The sequence below is a fragment of the Topomyia yanbarensis genome, chromosome 3 (genome assembly GCF_030247195.1).
Source record: "Topomyia yanbarensis strain Yona2022 chromosome 3, ASM3024719v1, whole genome shotgun sequence".
NCBI lineage: Eukaryota > Metazoa > Arthropoda > Insecta > Diptera > Culicidae > Topomyia > Topomyia yanbarensis.
The window spans coordinates 408,383,509-408,400,416 of record NC_080672.1 but is presented as its reverse complement, the minus strand read 5'-3'; the positions used below and the strand labels follow the sequence as shown (position 1 = coordinate 408,400,416).

At 44.0% G+C, this 16,908-nt stretch overlaps 1 protein-coding gene across 1 annotated transcript in view; it reads right to left on the bottom strand.

Moving 5' to 3' along the window:
- LOC131693908 (heparan sulfate 2-O-sulfotransferase pipe) overlaps nt 1-16,908 on the bottom strand; it is a 584,932-nt gene that overhangs the window by 53,295 nt on the left and 514,729 nt on the right. The window contains exon 3 of the mRNA XM_058982173.1: nt 5,011-5,102. Within this exon, the coding sequence (XP_058838156.1) occupies nt 5,011-5,102 (92 nt within the window). The remainder of the gene's footprint in view (nt 1-5,010; nt 5,103-16,908) is intronic.

Here is a 16,908-nt window from a genome sequence, read left to right as displayed (position 1 = left end):
CCTAGCAGTGCATGGTAGCGTATCAGTACTAGGTTCGAACAAACTAAACATTTTTATGGAATAATGGTTAGATTTAGCTGAATAGTATGTTCGGAAGAATTGTAGTACGTAATACGAGTTATGTTTTGGTTAGAAAATTGTAGTTCCACATCTGACCGCATAGATGGCGCCAACACTAACTTTCCAACGAAGAGAGATAGAAATTAAGTGTCTTCTACAAAGTTGTAGAACAAGAATATTGCAGTAATTCTTCCAAACATCTCGAGTGTAGTTCAGTCTAATACTGGAGCAGTTAACCGAGCAGTTGATCGGCCAAAGTTAAAGCTGACTTCAACGTTGGGCTTCGGAGTGGGGCAGTAGAGTAACCAACACAAGAGGGTGTATCCTGCAGGTGTATCTAGCAAAGTTGGATGCACCATTGTGCAATGAAGGTTCCGTTAGTACATTTCGGAGAGACGGGAGGGAGCCTATCATCAACGTCTATCATTCTGTAGTCATTCATTGACGGTGAACATGGACAGGAGAGTATGCGAAACGTGTACGCATAGCGACCACCAGGCGATTTGCTACCGTATTTGTAACGGAACACTGCTGCTGCACGGAGAAGGATGACCGGCGAGCGAAAGTGGAAGACGAAAGCCTTTTACTAAGACTTCGTTTAGGCACTTCGGCCGGACCGAGAACGTGGATGCGGCTGACCTAACAATGGCGGATCGTGGAACCACGCAATAGACAGCGTCCAGTTTACTGGTGGAACGAGACGCTTAGTATGCTACGCGCTGCTTGTCTCAGAGTCACAAAGTGGGGGCTGGTCATTCGGGAACTTAGCTATCGATACCTCATGGCGTGGCAGAGGAGTGAAAGGGTGAGCATCCAAGTCAGTCTCACACGGCATGTTAAGGGTGAGCACAAAAGTCAGCCTCGCATGGTATGTCAGAAGTAGGGCCTAAGAAAAATGTCCCACATGGGATCCCAGGGGGAGTGACAGAGGTACAATAGAGTGGCGGGATCGAGAGAGAATCAGGTGACAGGGTGAGCACCCAAGTCAGCCTCACATGGTATGGGTGGGGCGAGCACAAAAGTAAGACTAGCAAGGAATGAGTAAGGTGAGCACACAAGTCAGCCTCGCAAGGAACGAAAAAGGTGAGCACAAAAGTCAGCCTCATGTGGGAGTGTTTGTGAGTGAATCAAGCTGCGATAGAGAGAGCACCCAAGTAAGCCTCATACAGGACGTATGAACACGTGAGTGAGAGTGAATGAGTACATTAAGTACAGCCGTCCCCCCAGAAGTAATACCGAGAGGTAGTTCCTGGGAGGAACGATGGCGGAGCCCAATGGAGTTTAGTCGGTATTAATGGCAGCGTCACCATTCGAGCCCGACACGCCCCCAGTGCACCCCGTGCGGTAGCTTGAACCCTACCAATAGCACGTGTACTGGGCTAGGACGTAAAGGTCTTCTCCGTTGTAAAAAAAAAAGAGTCACAAAGTGGGCTCAGAGAGCAATATCAGAGCCAGATGGAGAAGAGCCCAAGGCAGCATTTCGGAAGGCTAGGGATGCTTTAAAATGGGAGATCAGATTTAGCAAGTCAGATTGTAACAAGGAGTTGTACCGAGATGTAGACGCCAATCCCTGGGGCGCAGGGCTCATTGACGCCAGCAGAAATGTGCCCGAGTAAGCTAAATATAAGAGGATCTTTTTCCGAACCATGATCCAAGTATCTGGTCACAAACACCGTACGGCAAAGAAGAAGAAAGAGAAAACACGGACTAACGAGGAGCTCGCAAAAACTTCGATGCGACTCACATCAAAGAAAGCCCCGGATGATATACCAAACGTGGCACTGAAAGCTGGTATATCCGGACATGTTCAGAATAGTGCGGCAGAAGTGTCTCGATGAAGGCAACTTTCCCGAAATGTGGAAGGTATAGAAGCTGGTGTTGCTGCCAAAGCCAGCGAAACCACCGGGCTATCCGGTCTCGTATAAGCCTATATGTCTGCTGGCAACACTCGGAAATCGCCTGGAAATCATATTTAACAGGGTAACGAAATGCACGGAGGGTGAGAGATGAGTGTCCAAGATGTCGAGATGCAGTTCGAATTTCACAAAGGAGTATCAACAGTGGAGGCAATTCGAACAGTGCTCGAGAGGACCGAGAAGGCATCTAAACAGAAGCGAAGAGGAGATCGGATCACCCTGACGGAGGATATCGAGTGCTACAGTCGGAGAAATACCAGAAACGCGTGAGAATGGATTCGATGACGAGGTGGCAGCACGAATGGGACAATACGGAGAAAGGAAAGTAGACTTACCGGCTCAATCCACACTTGTCTACGTGGGTCACGGAAAGGAGAACTTTCACTGGCACAGGTTGTAGGTCGGAAGGAGAAATACGGGAAAAAGCAAAAGCGGAAGGACGAGTGAAAAAGGGGACCAGAAGATGAAAGGTTTCCGGCTCGTCAGAAGGCGCCAAAGAGAGAAGCCGTGCTCGTCAAAGGCAATGACGCGACAACGTAAGCAGCGCTGCTCAAGAAGATCAGAGAGGACAATTCGGAGAAAGAAAAGTACACTTACCGGCTCAATCCACACTTGTCTACGTGGGTCACAGAAAGAAGAACTTCCACTGGCACAGCTCCTGTCGACCCACGGCTGCTTCACGAAATATCTTCATCGGTTCGGGCACGTAACGGCACCGTTGTGCCCGAAATGTGAGAACGTCGAGGAGACATCGGAGCATGTGGTCTTCGAGGTTCGAAACGATATGCTGGAAGATGCTTGAAACATGGCTTGAAAAATGACTGAACATCAACCCAGATAATGTCGTCTACAGCGACTTAAACAGAGGAAATGGCGTGATGAACACCGTGCAACGGTTCCGTCAGCGCCTGGAAACTCTCCACCAGAGTAGATTTGATCCACCGCCGGGGACTAGTCGATTAGACCGCGACAGAGTACCGGGTATGGGTTGCACGGGTGCCAGCGATCCGGATGCTACGCTCTACCCGAAATCATCGGCTGACCCGAGAGGAATATAGCGAACTTCATCCGCCGGGTTACTCTAATAACTGCCCAAAATCGATTCCCCACTCCCTCATGTACCAAATTGCGAAATTGAACTTCTTTATCTTTTCTCTCACATAGTGCGTATAGTCCAAAGAAAGTGTTGTAAAAACGTGTTTTTCAGCAGCTACGTCTACTTGCGAATTACTTCTTCGGTGTACTCGTCGTCGCCAGAGTATGGAATGGAAGTTGTGCATTCCGGCTTGGCTGTGGGACAACCACGTTTGCGCTTTTGGGATTTTTTTCTTGGATTCCTCTTGCTTTCGATCATGTTTTTTCGATTATCTACTCCAACAACACCTAGAATATTATATTGTAAACTTATGCGAAATATCTTGCGCGTTTTCATTAATGATGTTTTGAACGGAACCATGAATCCTTCAGAAGCTGATCGAATACTGGCGCCATCTTGAACAGATGGAATTGCGTTTTTTATGTCCTCTTCACTTTGTTTTAGCGTTGTTAACACAAAATTAGGCACCTTTTTCCTGTCAAAATAGTAGTGTCATTATAGTAGTGACCTATAGTGCCCCCAAACGGCTGACCTATCGTGCCCCAAGCGTATCTTTCATGTTGATGTCCGTATTTTTTTTCAAAACCAAAAATATCGAAAAACCAAGACAAAACTCGTGTTCAGTATTAATTTTTACTTTGAAAAAATTCTAGTTGACATTTTTTTATATTGATTAGATCTACTGTACTGAGGACGAAAAACAATGCGTTTTTGCAGAACAAGACGAGAAAAAAAAGAACCCATTACTAATACAGCTCATCCACGATAACAGCCGAAATGACAGTCGTCAACGATGTTCTCTACGACGTATTTAAATCACGCAACACGAGCGACCTCTTCAAAAAAATTGAAAAGATAATGCCATTTACCTATTATACCCCTATACCTACACAAAAAAAAATTTCAAAATTTCGAATTTTTGAACATTGCTATTTTTATTGTACTTAAAGGAATTGTTTGCCCCAATCAGGGGGAAAATTGTACACTAATGAGCCATTATACTTCGAAACCTGTTTGATTTGTATAAACAACGCAAAACTGGTTTTCAGAAAAAAAAAATTCGGAAGCAACGCGGAAAACCGAAATTTCACCAGTCCATTTCAGGCAGAGCCGCCAAAATGGTGCACCTAAGTGACCTAATCGAATATTGAGAAGTTATCTGAGAACCTCACGTATGTTTATGCTGCATTCGACTTATGCTTGTCGAATGTGAAGCACGCTGATATGTGGTAAGAAGGCAAACTAAATTTTCATTGCTCATATTTTGTTGCGCATGTTATTTTTGTTAGGCAGTTTTATTCTACATTATGACAGATCGCTTTTACGAACGAATGTTATTTGCATTTCCAATAAATACATAAAATAAATATAGACTAGAGTGATAAAAAGATTTTTCACGATATAGCTACATCCGAATCAGGAAAATATTAGGCTGAAAAGCAGATATGGGTGGATGTTTAACGGTTGTGGGAATATACTCATTTGCGAACCTCGACTCAAAACAGCCAAAAAACCACAAAAAAGGTGTGAAGTTCCATTGACCGACAATAAATTTACGGAAACTGTCGAAGCTCCACACAGTTCCTGCTTTTTATTGACTACTCAACTGAAACTCACAAATAAAGACATTAACAGAAATGCAATAAACATTCGAAAGCAGTCTTCCTGGCTACTGATTGGTGCAGTTGCAATATCTATAAAACCTATCATCGGAGTCTCGAAAGGCCGATTCCCACGATGCTGACCCATTGACAGAGCAGATCAAGTGGCTAATGAACACCACATCGGAGTGCAATCAGTGCCAACAAACTGCACTGCATTTCAATCTGTATGTGTGTATGAGCGAGTCGACCGGGTTCCGGTACCCTGCTGAGTCGATGCAGAAAATACAGGCTTAGAAGCAAGGAACATCATCGTTGATTAGTGCTATCCACTCACCTGTCCGGTACTTTTCAGGTAGTTGTACGTGTGGTGAAGATTACTTTCACCCGGCCGGTGCTGAAGATGATGGTTGGCGGTCCCCGTGGCGGCTGCAATGAAGGGCAGAAGAAAAGTCATGTTTTAGTTGAAAGGTGCCATAAATTCTTTAGTGGTTAAATGCTATGCACCGAGTCCGTAGGACAGAACATGGGTAACGATTTCGCTCGTATCAATAAATAACTGTTAGCTTTAATGATGATTGTGCAGTTTGAGATATTTGCTCAATTGCAATTATGCGTTAGGCAGCGTATTACTTTCCATCGTGGGGATTGGACTGACCGATACCTGGCACTTCGAGTGACTGTCTTATTTGAACTATCGAATTAACCCGATAGTTATTCAAAACACAAATTAAGAAAAGTGGCAAATAGATGCATTCTAATGTAATAAATAACACAGAAACCTTTCATCACTGGAACGATCAACACTAAGACCATTCACTCGAGTCTTTCAAGCTGACCTGCGGGCCATACCTTTTCGTGACTCCAATAGTCCACATTGTAGGAAACGTAGATCAGCTAAAATCAAATGTGGTGAGTGGATAACCCCTTGCGGTCAGAAGACACCGTTCTCCCAATGCTTAACCGTTTACTTCTTGAAAGGGTTCAGTTCTCCATCGCCGGCACATTGTAAACCATTCACCACCGTTCACTTCTGCAGATGTTGCTCCCGTCTAAAAGCGCCTTTTGTTTCTCGAAGCCAGATGCTGCCGTCGATAGTAGTTAGATATTCTATCTGTTTCTGGCTGACCCCATGCAAACCGAGTTTTTGTGAGTTTTAGGTGTGATGTCACTTGAACACCTTCGAATCACATGGCTACTGACTTGGAAATGGTAAGAATAGTGAGCGAGCAAATCGATGGATTAGCAATCAAGAGACTCAAGGTATGATTCTGAGTCTTTCTGGAGACGGGGACAACATTAAACTGATTTAAATATAATTGCCCAAATTATTGGGGAAGCTTGAAACGGAAATTTAATTCCTATTCTGAACTGAATTCACAAGTTGTCACAAGTGGGCGCCAATAGAGTTGATACAATTTTTAGTAATTTTTTTCGTGACCGACCATCGTCGGTTCATATGAAACTTTACACAGTTCACCGGAATGGAAATATGAAACTTTATGATTTTTTGAAAAGGGCGTAGAAATTTTTGCAGCAAAACTATCCGAGAAAGATGAAAAAAATTGACGCTGAATTTTTTTTTTCACGAGAGCAAAAATTTATGTTAAATTAAATTTGTCAAGCCAAGTCAACAGAGAAGAGAAGCAATTAAAGATCAATTCATCAAGGAGAAACTTATAGTAAAATGGTTTTTCTATCGATAACTTTAAATATGTTTTCAAGTTTAAGTATTACGAAATTTAATAACAGACCTGTAAATTGATTATAGAACAAGATTCATTTCAGTGTTTTCAATCAAAATCTTCTAACGTGTGAAAAGATATTTTTAGTTTTGTTCCAATGAAAATAATTCTTTCGTGAAATTATGCCCTATTTATAAAATTCTCACGTTTCTGCATAAAGAACTATCACTTCAAATGTTTATCGTTTTAGACTTGAAATATTTTTTTGGATATATGCACCATGGTAAAACCAATAAAACAAACCAGTTTTCCAAACAATAATTGAACATTTTTATTTAGTTTTGTTTTTGACTTTCGAATTCATCTCGTCAGTAACTAGCACCATATGGGTGTCTTTAAACTAGTACCCAAATAAGCACTAAAAATCCAAGTAGTTGACACGACATCTGTAAACGCCTATAGCAACTAATGTCGCGGGAGGCAAATACAGAAACTCTGGTTTGCTGACGAAAAGGCGAAAACGACACATGATCTAACTTAAATTAAGTTTGATTTTTGTGTTTCGAAATCATCTCGTTAGTAACTTGCACCATTTTCTTTTATAATTCTGACTATTTACTGCTAAAAATAAAATTTTCTTGAGCACTATGATTCAAAATGCCATTTCAACCACAATATCAATCTATTCTAATTTTGTTTTTGCAAAAAAATGCTTTGTCCGGTCTCACTCTCCTCATTCACGTGAACGTTTTGCAGAGCGATTTCAGTTGGCGGGGTTGAGGTGCAATAAAACAAAATCATAACATTTTTGTTTGGAGTTTTAGAAAACATAGTTCCAAAGGTGCTCCACAAATGTAAGGTTTCTGTTTATGTCTTTATCGTGATCTGCATAAGCATGTTTTCTATTGCATATTGTATATAGAGCAGATTGGAGAATGAATATTCTGTGCATTTTTAGGGAAACTTTGCCACTGCGACCACTATTCAGGTTATCTTTCGTGGCTCTACATGTTACAAAATTCCCGAATTCAATGTAGTTTGAAGCGAGTTTTTTGTTTGTTCACATGTGTCGTCATAACCGGGTAATACATTATTACTGTTGCTGAGGATCCGTTTGGGACAGGTACTCCATATTTACCTCGTGAGGCGTATTGCTCAGATATAGGACTGCACAAAGGCAGTGAATATGTTCCGAGATCTCGGGCTCGTAGTTACAGAATCGACAAATGTCATCACTTTTGCCATTTTTTTCAGAAACTTAGCAGGGCAATGTCCCATAAATAAACTTGTGATTATTCTATTCTATTCTATTCTATTCTATTCTAACTCTTACACAGCCAGTATTGAAAAGCATCCTTGTCACTTGAACTAGACGCAAGTGCGCGCGCCTTAGCTCAACTCACCCTAGCACCATTGATGAAGACACCCTACATGAAGCACCTTGGTCCACATACCAAAAGTCGACCCTAACAAACGAGATCGTTGGGCAACTGGGAGTGACAGGTACTTACACTTGTCACTTGGGTGAGTTAGATAAAAGAAGAATAAGTTCTGATCGTAGCAGTCGTCTAAAATCTTGCATATATCTAAAATCTTATCCTAGCTTATATCTAAAATCGAATACTTAGCTTACATCTAAAATCTTATACCTAATCTGCCTAAAAGTGAGTGTGCTGAAATTATAGGTAAAGTTGATTGCTTTTTATTAAAATTTATTATGCTAATAGAACCTTTCTGCAATTAGTGGATTTGCTCTACGTTGTCTTACAACGAGTTTCTATTCCAAATTAAAATGCCAATGGAAATTGGTAAGCATTGTATTAAATCTAAATTACCCTCTTATTATATAATTAAATTACTTAATAACTACAGGAATTATATGAACTAAACTAGTTGGCGCGGTGCAAATTAAAGCATTAATAATAGCTAAGGGACTAAACGTAAGTTACACATAACCTAAATTTATACACACGTGCCCTATCTCTATTACTTTCAATACTTATACTGTTATGTACATTTGCAGGAATATTATAATCTCGCACATTGAAATCCTACTCTACGGTCGTTTTATTCGAGATTATATTATCGGAAACTACCCTGTTGACTATCGTCAACAAATTATAATATTCGTTTACGAATAACCGCGATCAAACCAGTTATGTCGGGAAGAGGCCGATCAAATAAAGGTAGTAGCGCCGGTGGTGGCCATCGTGGTGCAAAACCAGGTAGTAAGCAAGTGATGAGCACGGGTGGAACGGCTGACCCGGAGACCTCTCACGTTGGCCGGTCGTGCCGAGTTTGTCGCGGAGAAGACGACGAGGAAATGGTGAGCTGCGACAAGTGTCTCCAATGGTTTCACTTCAGCTGTGTTGGAGTCACGCAGGATATCGAAGATATGTCTTGGAGCTGTGTAGGTTGTACAAACCCGAACCCGGTTTCGGGGTCCAACTCGAATCCAGATGGAACAAAAGAAACAACCTTGCCTGTTGTTCCTGTACTTTCGAATTCGGATCCCAACAACGCGCAGACACTTAAGGTCAGTAAAGTTAAATCGGTTGTATCCCATACGTCCAGCAGAACCTCGCATGTTCTCGCCAAACTAAAGCTGCAAAAGTTAGAGGAGGAACGTGCTCTGAATGCAAACAAGCTGGAGGAGGAACGCTTGCTAAACGCGAAGAAAACGGAGCAAGAAAGAACGTACTTGGAGGAGAAATATAAATTGCTGGAAGAACTAGCTAATGAGACGGGATCAAATTTAAGTAGCGCAGGAAGTGCCGTAAGAGAGTGGGTAGATGGCCAACAAGTTTCTGATTTCGTCCCATATGCTCACTCCAGTCGACACTCTCATCAGGAAAGCCAGCAAAGAGCTGGTACGATTTCCCGTACGAACCATCGATCAGCATCGGATATCGCGGCGTCGGTGCACCACGAAAACCCATACCACGGATATTCCGCCCAACGCGAAGAAGATCGCGGTTCATTGACTAGTAAGCAGATAGCGGCGCGGCATGCTATCTCGAGGGATCTGCCTCAGTTTTCCGGCAACCCCGAGGAATGGCCTCTCTTCCTAGCAACATTCAACAGTACGACGGCTATGTGCGGTTTCACGAACGACGAGAATATTTTCCGATTGCAACGGAGCTTAAAAGGACGAGCTTATGAAGCGGTAAAGAGTCGGCTAGTACATTCTTCCAACGTCCCCGGTGTGCTGAAAATCTTAAAGATGATGTTCGGGCAACCGGAAGCCATAATTAACTCGCTCATCGAAAAAATCTGCGCTCTGCCACCCATAAGGGAAGACAAGTTTGAGACACTTGTGGACTTTGCTGTTAGCGTGGAGAATTATTGTGCGACAGTGGACGCCTGTGGCTTGGAAGAATATCTGTACAACGTTACACTCCTGCATCAGCTTGTCAACAAACTGCCACCCACGATGAAGCTAAACTGGGCGCAACATCGGCAGTCTCTTCCGGCTGTCAACTTGGCGGCATTCAGTACCTGGATTTACACCATAGCCGAAGCGGCAAGTGCTCTGATGTGCCCAAGCAACATGAGTATCAAGCCAACACAGAGCGAGTCCCGCAGTACTGCAAAGAAAGGGAACTTTTTGAACGCACATTCTGTGAATCCCAGCGCAAATGGATCAAACGATGTGTGCTTGGTGTGCAAAGCTGATTGTAAGACCATCGACAAGTGCAAACGTTTCCTGGAGCTTTCTCGGGATTCAAGGTGGGCCATTGTACGAGAGTTCTCGCTCTGTCGGCGATGCCTTTGTCGTCACGACGGTATGTGTCAAGCAAAAGTCTGTGGAAAAAATGGATGCCAATACAAGCATCATGCATTGCTTCATAACGACCAGAGGCAGCATTCATTGGCTACTGAAGGGACGTCCAAGAGCTCGACATCAATATCATCAGAAAATACCAACGAATTTCCAGAACCGAATTCAACGGTGACGCATGGATGTCACACACATCGAACAAAAACCAGCGACACATTGTTCCGCTACCTACCCGTAATGCTTCATGGAGAGCGTAGATCTGTGCGAACTTACGCATTTCTTGATGATGGATCAGCCCTTACACTGCTAGATGAACAGCTGGCTGACGAACTTGAGCTGGAAGGAGAAATTAAGCCATTGTGTCTGCACTGGACCAGTGGAACACAGCGTCATGAAACGAACTCACGTGTCGTTGAACTACAAATAGCTGGTATTCACAGTGGTGCTAAGAGCTATACCATCAACGGTGCCCGCACAGTGAACGAACTAATGCTCCCATTCCAAACAATGGACATCAAGGAACTGTCGCAGGTCAACCCCTACCTGCAAGGACTACCGATTGCATCATACCAGGGCGTTCGACCACGAATTTTGATCGGACTTAAAGATTTGCACCTTAGTATGATTCTTAACTGCCGCGAAGGCAAACCGAGTCAACCGATCGCAGTAAAGACACGTTTAGGTTGGACGGTCTGCGGAGGTGGGAGCACCGATCTAGCATCAAGCCCAGTACACTCCGTCTACCATATTAGTAATTGCGATTTGGATAAGACGGATGAAGATCTGCACAAGGCGATGAAGGATTATTTCTCTCTGGATAGTCTAGGAATCACGAAGCCGCATAAAGTGCTGCTTTCTGTCGAGGACCAAACAGCACTGTCTCTTCAACAATCTTTGACCAGATTCACGGGACAACGCTACGAAACGGGCCTACTATGGCGCTCATACAATCTGCGTCTGCCGGATAGCCAAGCGATGGCTCTGCATCGTTTTCAATGCCTGGAGAAACGTATGGTCAAGGACAAAGCACTCGCCGAAACTCTGACTCAAAAAATAGCTGATCACTTGAGTAAAGGCTATATTCGGAAACTGACAGAGAATGAGCTACAGCAGTCGTACCAGCGTACATGGTATCTTCCAGTATTCCCGGTCACGAATCCGAACAAACCCGGGAAGGTGAGAATGGTGTGGGACGCAGCAGCCAAGGTACACGGAGTCTCTCTCAATTCGGCACTGCTCAAAGGCCCCGACCTACTGTCCTCGCTGTACACCGTGTTGATCCGCTTTCGTGAGAGCCCTATTGCCTTGACTGGTGACATCAGGGAAATGTTTCACCAGGTTATGATTCGGGAACCGGACCAGCAGTGCCAACGCTTTTACTGGAGGGATGAAAATGGGCAGCTTGCGGTCTTCGTGATGAGAGTTATGACTTTTGGCGCTTGTTGCTCTCCGAGTTGTGCCCAGTATGTGATGAACATGAATGCAGATCGCTTCGCGCAGATATATCCGGCAGCCACAGAAGTCATTAAAAAACAGCATTATGTAGACGATATGTTAGTGAGCGTCGACACCGAAGAAAAGGCGATCAAACTTGCACAGGACGTAGCATTCGTGCACTCGCAAGGCGGATTTGAAATCCGCAATTGGGCCAGCAACTCTCAAAGTGTCTTGAAAGCATTGCAGGAGAACAACACCACCGACAAGAATTTGGACCTTTCGCCAGAAATTGCCACGGAAAAGGTGCTGGGCATGTGGTGGTGTACCGAAGCAGATGTTTTTACCTTTAAGGTCGGTTGGGATCGCTACGACCGTGACCTATTAGAAGGTCATCGTCGGCCAACGAAGAGAGAAGTACTGCGAGTTCTGATGACGATATTCGACCCTCTTGGGCTTATCGCTCCGTTTCTCGTCTATTTGAAGATTCTGTTGCAAGAAGTTTGGCGCTCCGGAATTCAATGGGACGATAAGGTTGACGACAACATTCTCACAAAATGGCGAATCTGGCTGAGAGGACTGCCTCAAGTCGAACAAGTACAGATTCCGCGATGCTTGCGCTCAAACTTCACCCGCGACTACGAACATGTCCAATTACACACATTCGTGGACGCGAGTGAGAACGCGATGGCCGCTGCTTGCTACTTGCGTTTCGTACAGAACGGAGTCGTCCGATCCTCCCTCGTCGCCGCCAAAACTAGAGTCGCACCGCTGAGATACCATACGATTCCGAGACTAGAGTGTCAATCTGCAGTCATCGGTGTGAGACTCGCTCGGTCGATCGTCGACTCATTGTCCTTTCCCGTAGATAAGCTCTTCTACCACACGGATTCCAGAGACGTGATTTGCTGGTTGAACTCCGACCATCGCCGATATTCCCCATTCATCGCATCTCGGGTGAGTGAGATTTTGGAAGCTACAGAGGTGAATCAATGGCGCTGGGTCCCGACCAAACTTAATGTCGCAGATGATGCTACAAAATGGGAGAAATCGCCAGACATGACCCCCAGTTCGAGATGGTACAACGGCCCGGAATTTCTCTGGCTACCGGAAGAAGCTTGGCCACATCAATTGGTGAAGGGAAGCAAAACCGACACTGAACTCCGTCCGAGTCTGCTAGTTCACTTAATAAAGCCAGACACTTCAATAAAGGTCTCCAGTTGGAAGCGGATGATTAACGTTGCCATTGTTGTTCATCGTTTCCCAGCAAACTGTCGCCTGAGGAACCAGAATAGGCCCATCGTATGTGGACCCCCTACATCGGAAGAATTGCTGGTCGCTGAACGTTACGTGATACGCCAAGCTCAACGAGAAGCCTATCCAGACGAAGTATCCATCCTTCTGAAACCGAGTGGGGTATCCAATTCGTCCGTGCTAAAAGCCAGCTCCCTGTATAAATTATCACCCTGGTTGGACGAACATGGTCTGATGAGAATGCGTGGTCGAATAAGCGCCTGTGCGTTGGCTACTGAAGACGCCAAGAATCCAATCATTTTACCCCGTAACCATCACACGACTACGCTCATAATTGCACACTACCACAACAAATATCATCACCAAAACCACGAGACAGTTATGAACGAATTGCGGCAAAGATTCCGGATTCCCCGACTACGTACCGCTTACGCAAAAGTGCGCAAAGACTGCCAACGTTGCAAAAACAACCGCTCAATTCCGCAGCCACCAACGATGGCTGATCTCCCGTATGAAAGACTCGATGTTTTTGCTCGTCCATTCACGCATGCAGGCATTGATTACTTCGGACCGCTGGAAGTAGTCGTAGGTCGCAGGGTGGAGAAACGTTGGGGTATGTTAGTCACGTGCATGACTACTCGGGCGATCCACATTGAGATCGTACACACGCTTAATACTGACTCGTGTATCATGGGTCTCCGCAACTTTGCAGCTCGCCGAGGAACTCCAAGAACAATCAACAGTGATCGTGGAACCTGTTTCATCGGGGCGAATCGAGAGTTGCAGGAAGCAGCAAAGCAGGTCAATATGGAAGACGTTATGAAAGAGTTCAACAGTGCAGAGACCAGCTGGAAGTTTAACCCTCCTTTGTCGCCGCATATGGGCGGCAGTTGGGAGCGTCTAATCGGAGTAGTGAAGCGGAATCTGATGTCGATTTGTCCATCGAGGAAGCCCAACGACGAAATACTCCGGAATCTACTGACCGAGATCGAGAACACCGTGAACTCACGGCCGCTGACCCATGTTCCGGTAGACGACGAATCTGCTCCTGCTCTCACACCGAATCACTTCCTCCTAGGATCTTCTGATGGTACAAAACCGCTGTGTACCTTCAACGATAGCGGTGATGTGTTGCGGAGGACTTGGCGAACATCACAGGTGTTGGCGAACCAATTTTGGAAACGTTGGTTGAGCGATTACTTACCAGAGATCACCCGTAGGACAAAGTGGTATGTCGACACAAAACCAATCGAAGTTGGTGACGTAGTAGTAATTGCCGACCCCAATCTACCTCGAAACTGCTGGCCCAAAGGGAAGATTATCGGTACTAATATCAGTAAGGACGGCAAAATCAGAGCAGCGACTGTAAAAACTGCGAATGGTGTCTACGAGCGCCCGGTGGTCAAGCTGGCTGTGTTAGACGTACGGCGCGATCAGTTGTAAGCCGACCATCGGATCGACATACTGGGGAGGAGTGTCACTTGAACTAGACGCAAGTGCGCGCGCCTTAGCTCAACTCACCCTAGCACCATTGATGAAGACACCCTACATGAAGCACCTTGGTCCACATACCAAAAGTCGACCCTAACAAACGAGATCGTTGGGCAACTGGGAGTGACAGGTACTTACACTTGTCACTTGGGTGAGTTAGATAAAAGAAGAATAAGTTCTGATCGTAGCAGTCGTCTAAAATCTTGCATATATCTAAAATCTTATCCTAGCTTATATCTAAAATCGAATACTTAGCTTACATCTAAAATCTTATACCTAATCTGCCTAAAAGTGAGTGTGCTGAAATTATAGGTAAAGTTGATTGCTTTTTATTAAAATTTATTATGCTAATAGAACCTTTCTGCAATTAGTGGATTTGCTCTACGTTGTCTTACAACGAGTTTCTATTCCAAATTAAAATGCCAATGGAAATTGGTAAGCATTGTATTAAATCTAAATTACCCTCTTATTATATAATTAAATTACTTAATAACTACAGGAATTATATGAACTAAACTAGTTGGCGCGGTGCAAATTAAAGCATTAATAATAGCTAAGGGACTAAACGTAAGTTACACATAACCTAAATTTATACACACGTGCCCTATCTCTATTACTTTCAATACTTATACTGTTATGTACATTTGCAGGAATATTATAATCTCGCACATTGAAATCCTACTCTACGGTCGTTTTATTCGAGATTATATTATCGGAAACTACCCTGTTGACTATCGTCAACAATCCTGGAAAACACTACAGTAATTCTATAATGTTTTTCTTGTCTATATTAATATTTGAAGTTATATATCGCAAATATTAAAACGGCCAGGCCTACTGTGCAGAGTTGGGTTTAAAGATGTTTCAAAATTAAACGACAATCAAATTAGTTAATTAATGAATAAATTGATTAACGAATCATTTCGAATCTTAAAAGAGGAAGAAACGAGGACAACCGTACCAACCGTTTTTGTTTGAAGGGGATATGATAAATCGTTGGGAGTGTCGTTGCTAAGAAAGTTAATGTCACTCCTTTGGTCCTTTGGGATGGGACAGAGGTATTTACACCTTGCCCTTGCCTAGGCTAACAAGCCTAGGTTAAAGCGCCTTTACTCGCTTTGCATTAAGGACAAACGAACAACGGTACGAAAATCGAAAACGAAAAAAGCTCTTCCACACGGTGTGCTAGATTTTATGAAAATCAATCAGCTTATGTTTAATATTGTTGCAGTACTGCTGATTGATTTCTACAAAGATCCAACACACGATGTTCCCGCTTTCGATTTTCGTACCTCCGTTCATTCGTCCTTAGAATATGCAGATTATTTGTTAGAAGAGATGACAAACTGATCCACGTCGTCCTTGTCGGACTTTTGCGATGAGTGTAATAACGCACCACACAGTATAATTTGTTTTAATGTGAATACGAAATGTAGAATTATTAATAAAAATGAAGAAGGCAGAAACTTAGCTTTTGTGCTGTTTACTCCTACGCTTACATTGCTGCAACGATCAATGACCTTCAGAAAACAAATTTCAGCGATTATCTCCACTATCGGATATTCCGCTGGTACCGTTGCCGCTGTTTTGCAGACCGGAACTGCAACTCATTTCGCACTGCATTTGCCGACTGTAGACTGTTGTCCTGTTTCTCTGTCGAGCCGAAATACATTGAGAGAAATCTGGCTTCAATACCCCCGGGCACAACTTCCTTGCTCGCAGATCCTTCCTGTCCGACTCTCGTCGCCACGCCTAGGTTATAGCTAGACTAGATGCTCTTGCCGGTCTGTTCGCTTCATAATTCGCACTTTTCAGGTACAATGCAATGTCACTGCTCTAAATAAATTTGGCGAAAAACGCAAAATCACACAAAAATTTACTCTGTCAGATTTTTTCCCATAAATAAACTTGTGATTATACGTAAATCTTTTCGTTTTAGATCCATTGGTTTTTTGGCTCTCGTTGTATCTGAATGTATGAAATATCCTGTTGGTTGGTTGGTGAAAACTACGGCTTGGGTTGATCGCTTGAGCATGAAGACTTGTAAATTTGCACACCATCAAAAACCATTTATTTTCTCCCATCTGGTTGCGGAGTATGTAGCCACATCAGAGAACTAAAAACTACATCTGATAGTCATTTAGCTCCTAGTTTTGTCGCAATCTACTCGGATAATCCCCGACGAAACTCATCGCGAAACCCTACTCCGACTGAGAGTTCCTCGGCGGTGGAATTTCTCTCGATACTGATGCTTGATATGCTCCTAGTTTTGTCGCGATCTACTCGAATAGTCTTTGGCGGTGGACCTATCCTAATGAACATACTAACCAGTAGGTTTCGAGGTAGGTCCGTCGATTCCGAATAGAGCGTAGCTTCCGATTTGCTGATTCCGCGACGACCTACCGCTGGCGCTTCACTCGACCGACCAAACCTAGTCCATGGCGGTGGAACTAACCTGCTCACTGGCTTTCAGATAGGGTGCCAAGTTTGCTCCGGCGATTACTTCGATGACCCATTTTCTATGGGTGCATCTACGCGAACTTCTCGAGCTAGCCGACATAATTTGCACATTGCAATGGCTCCGTTAATG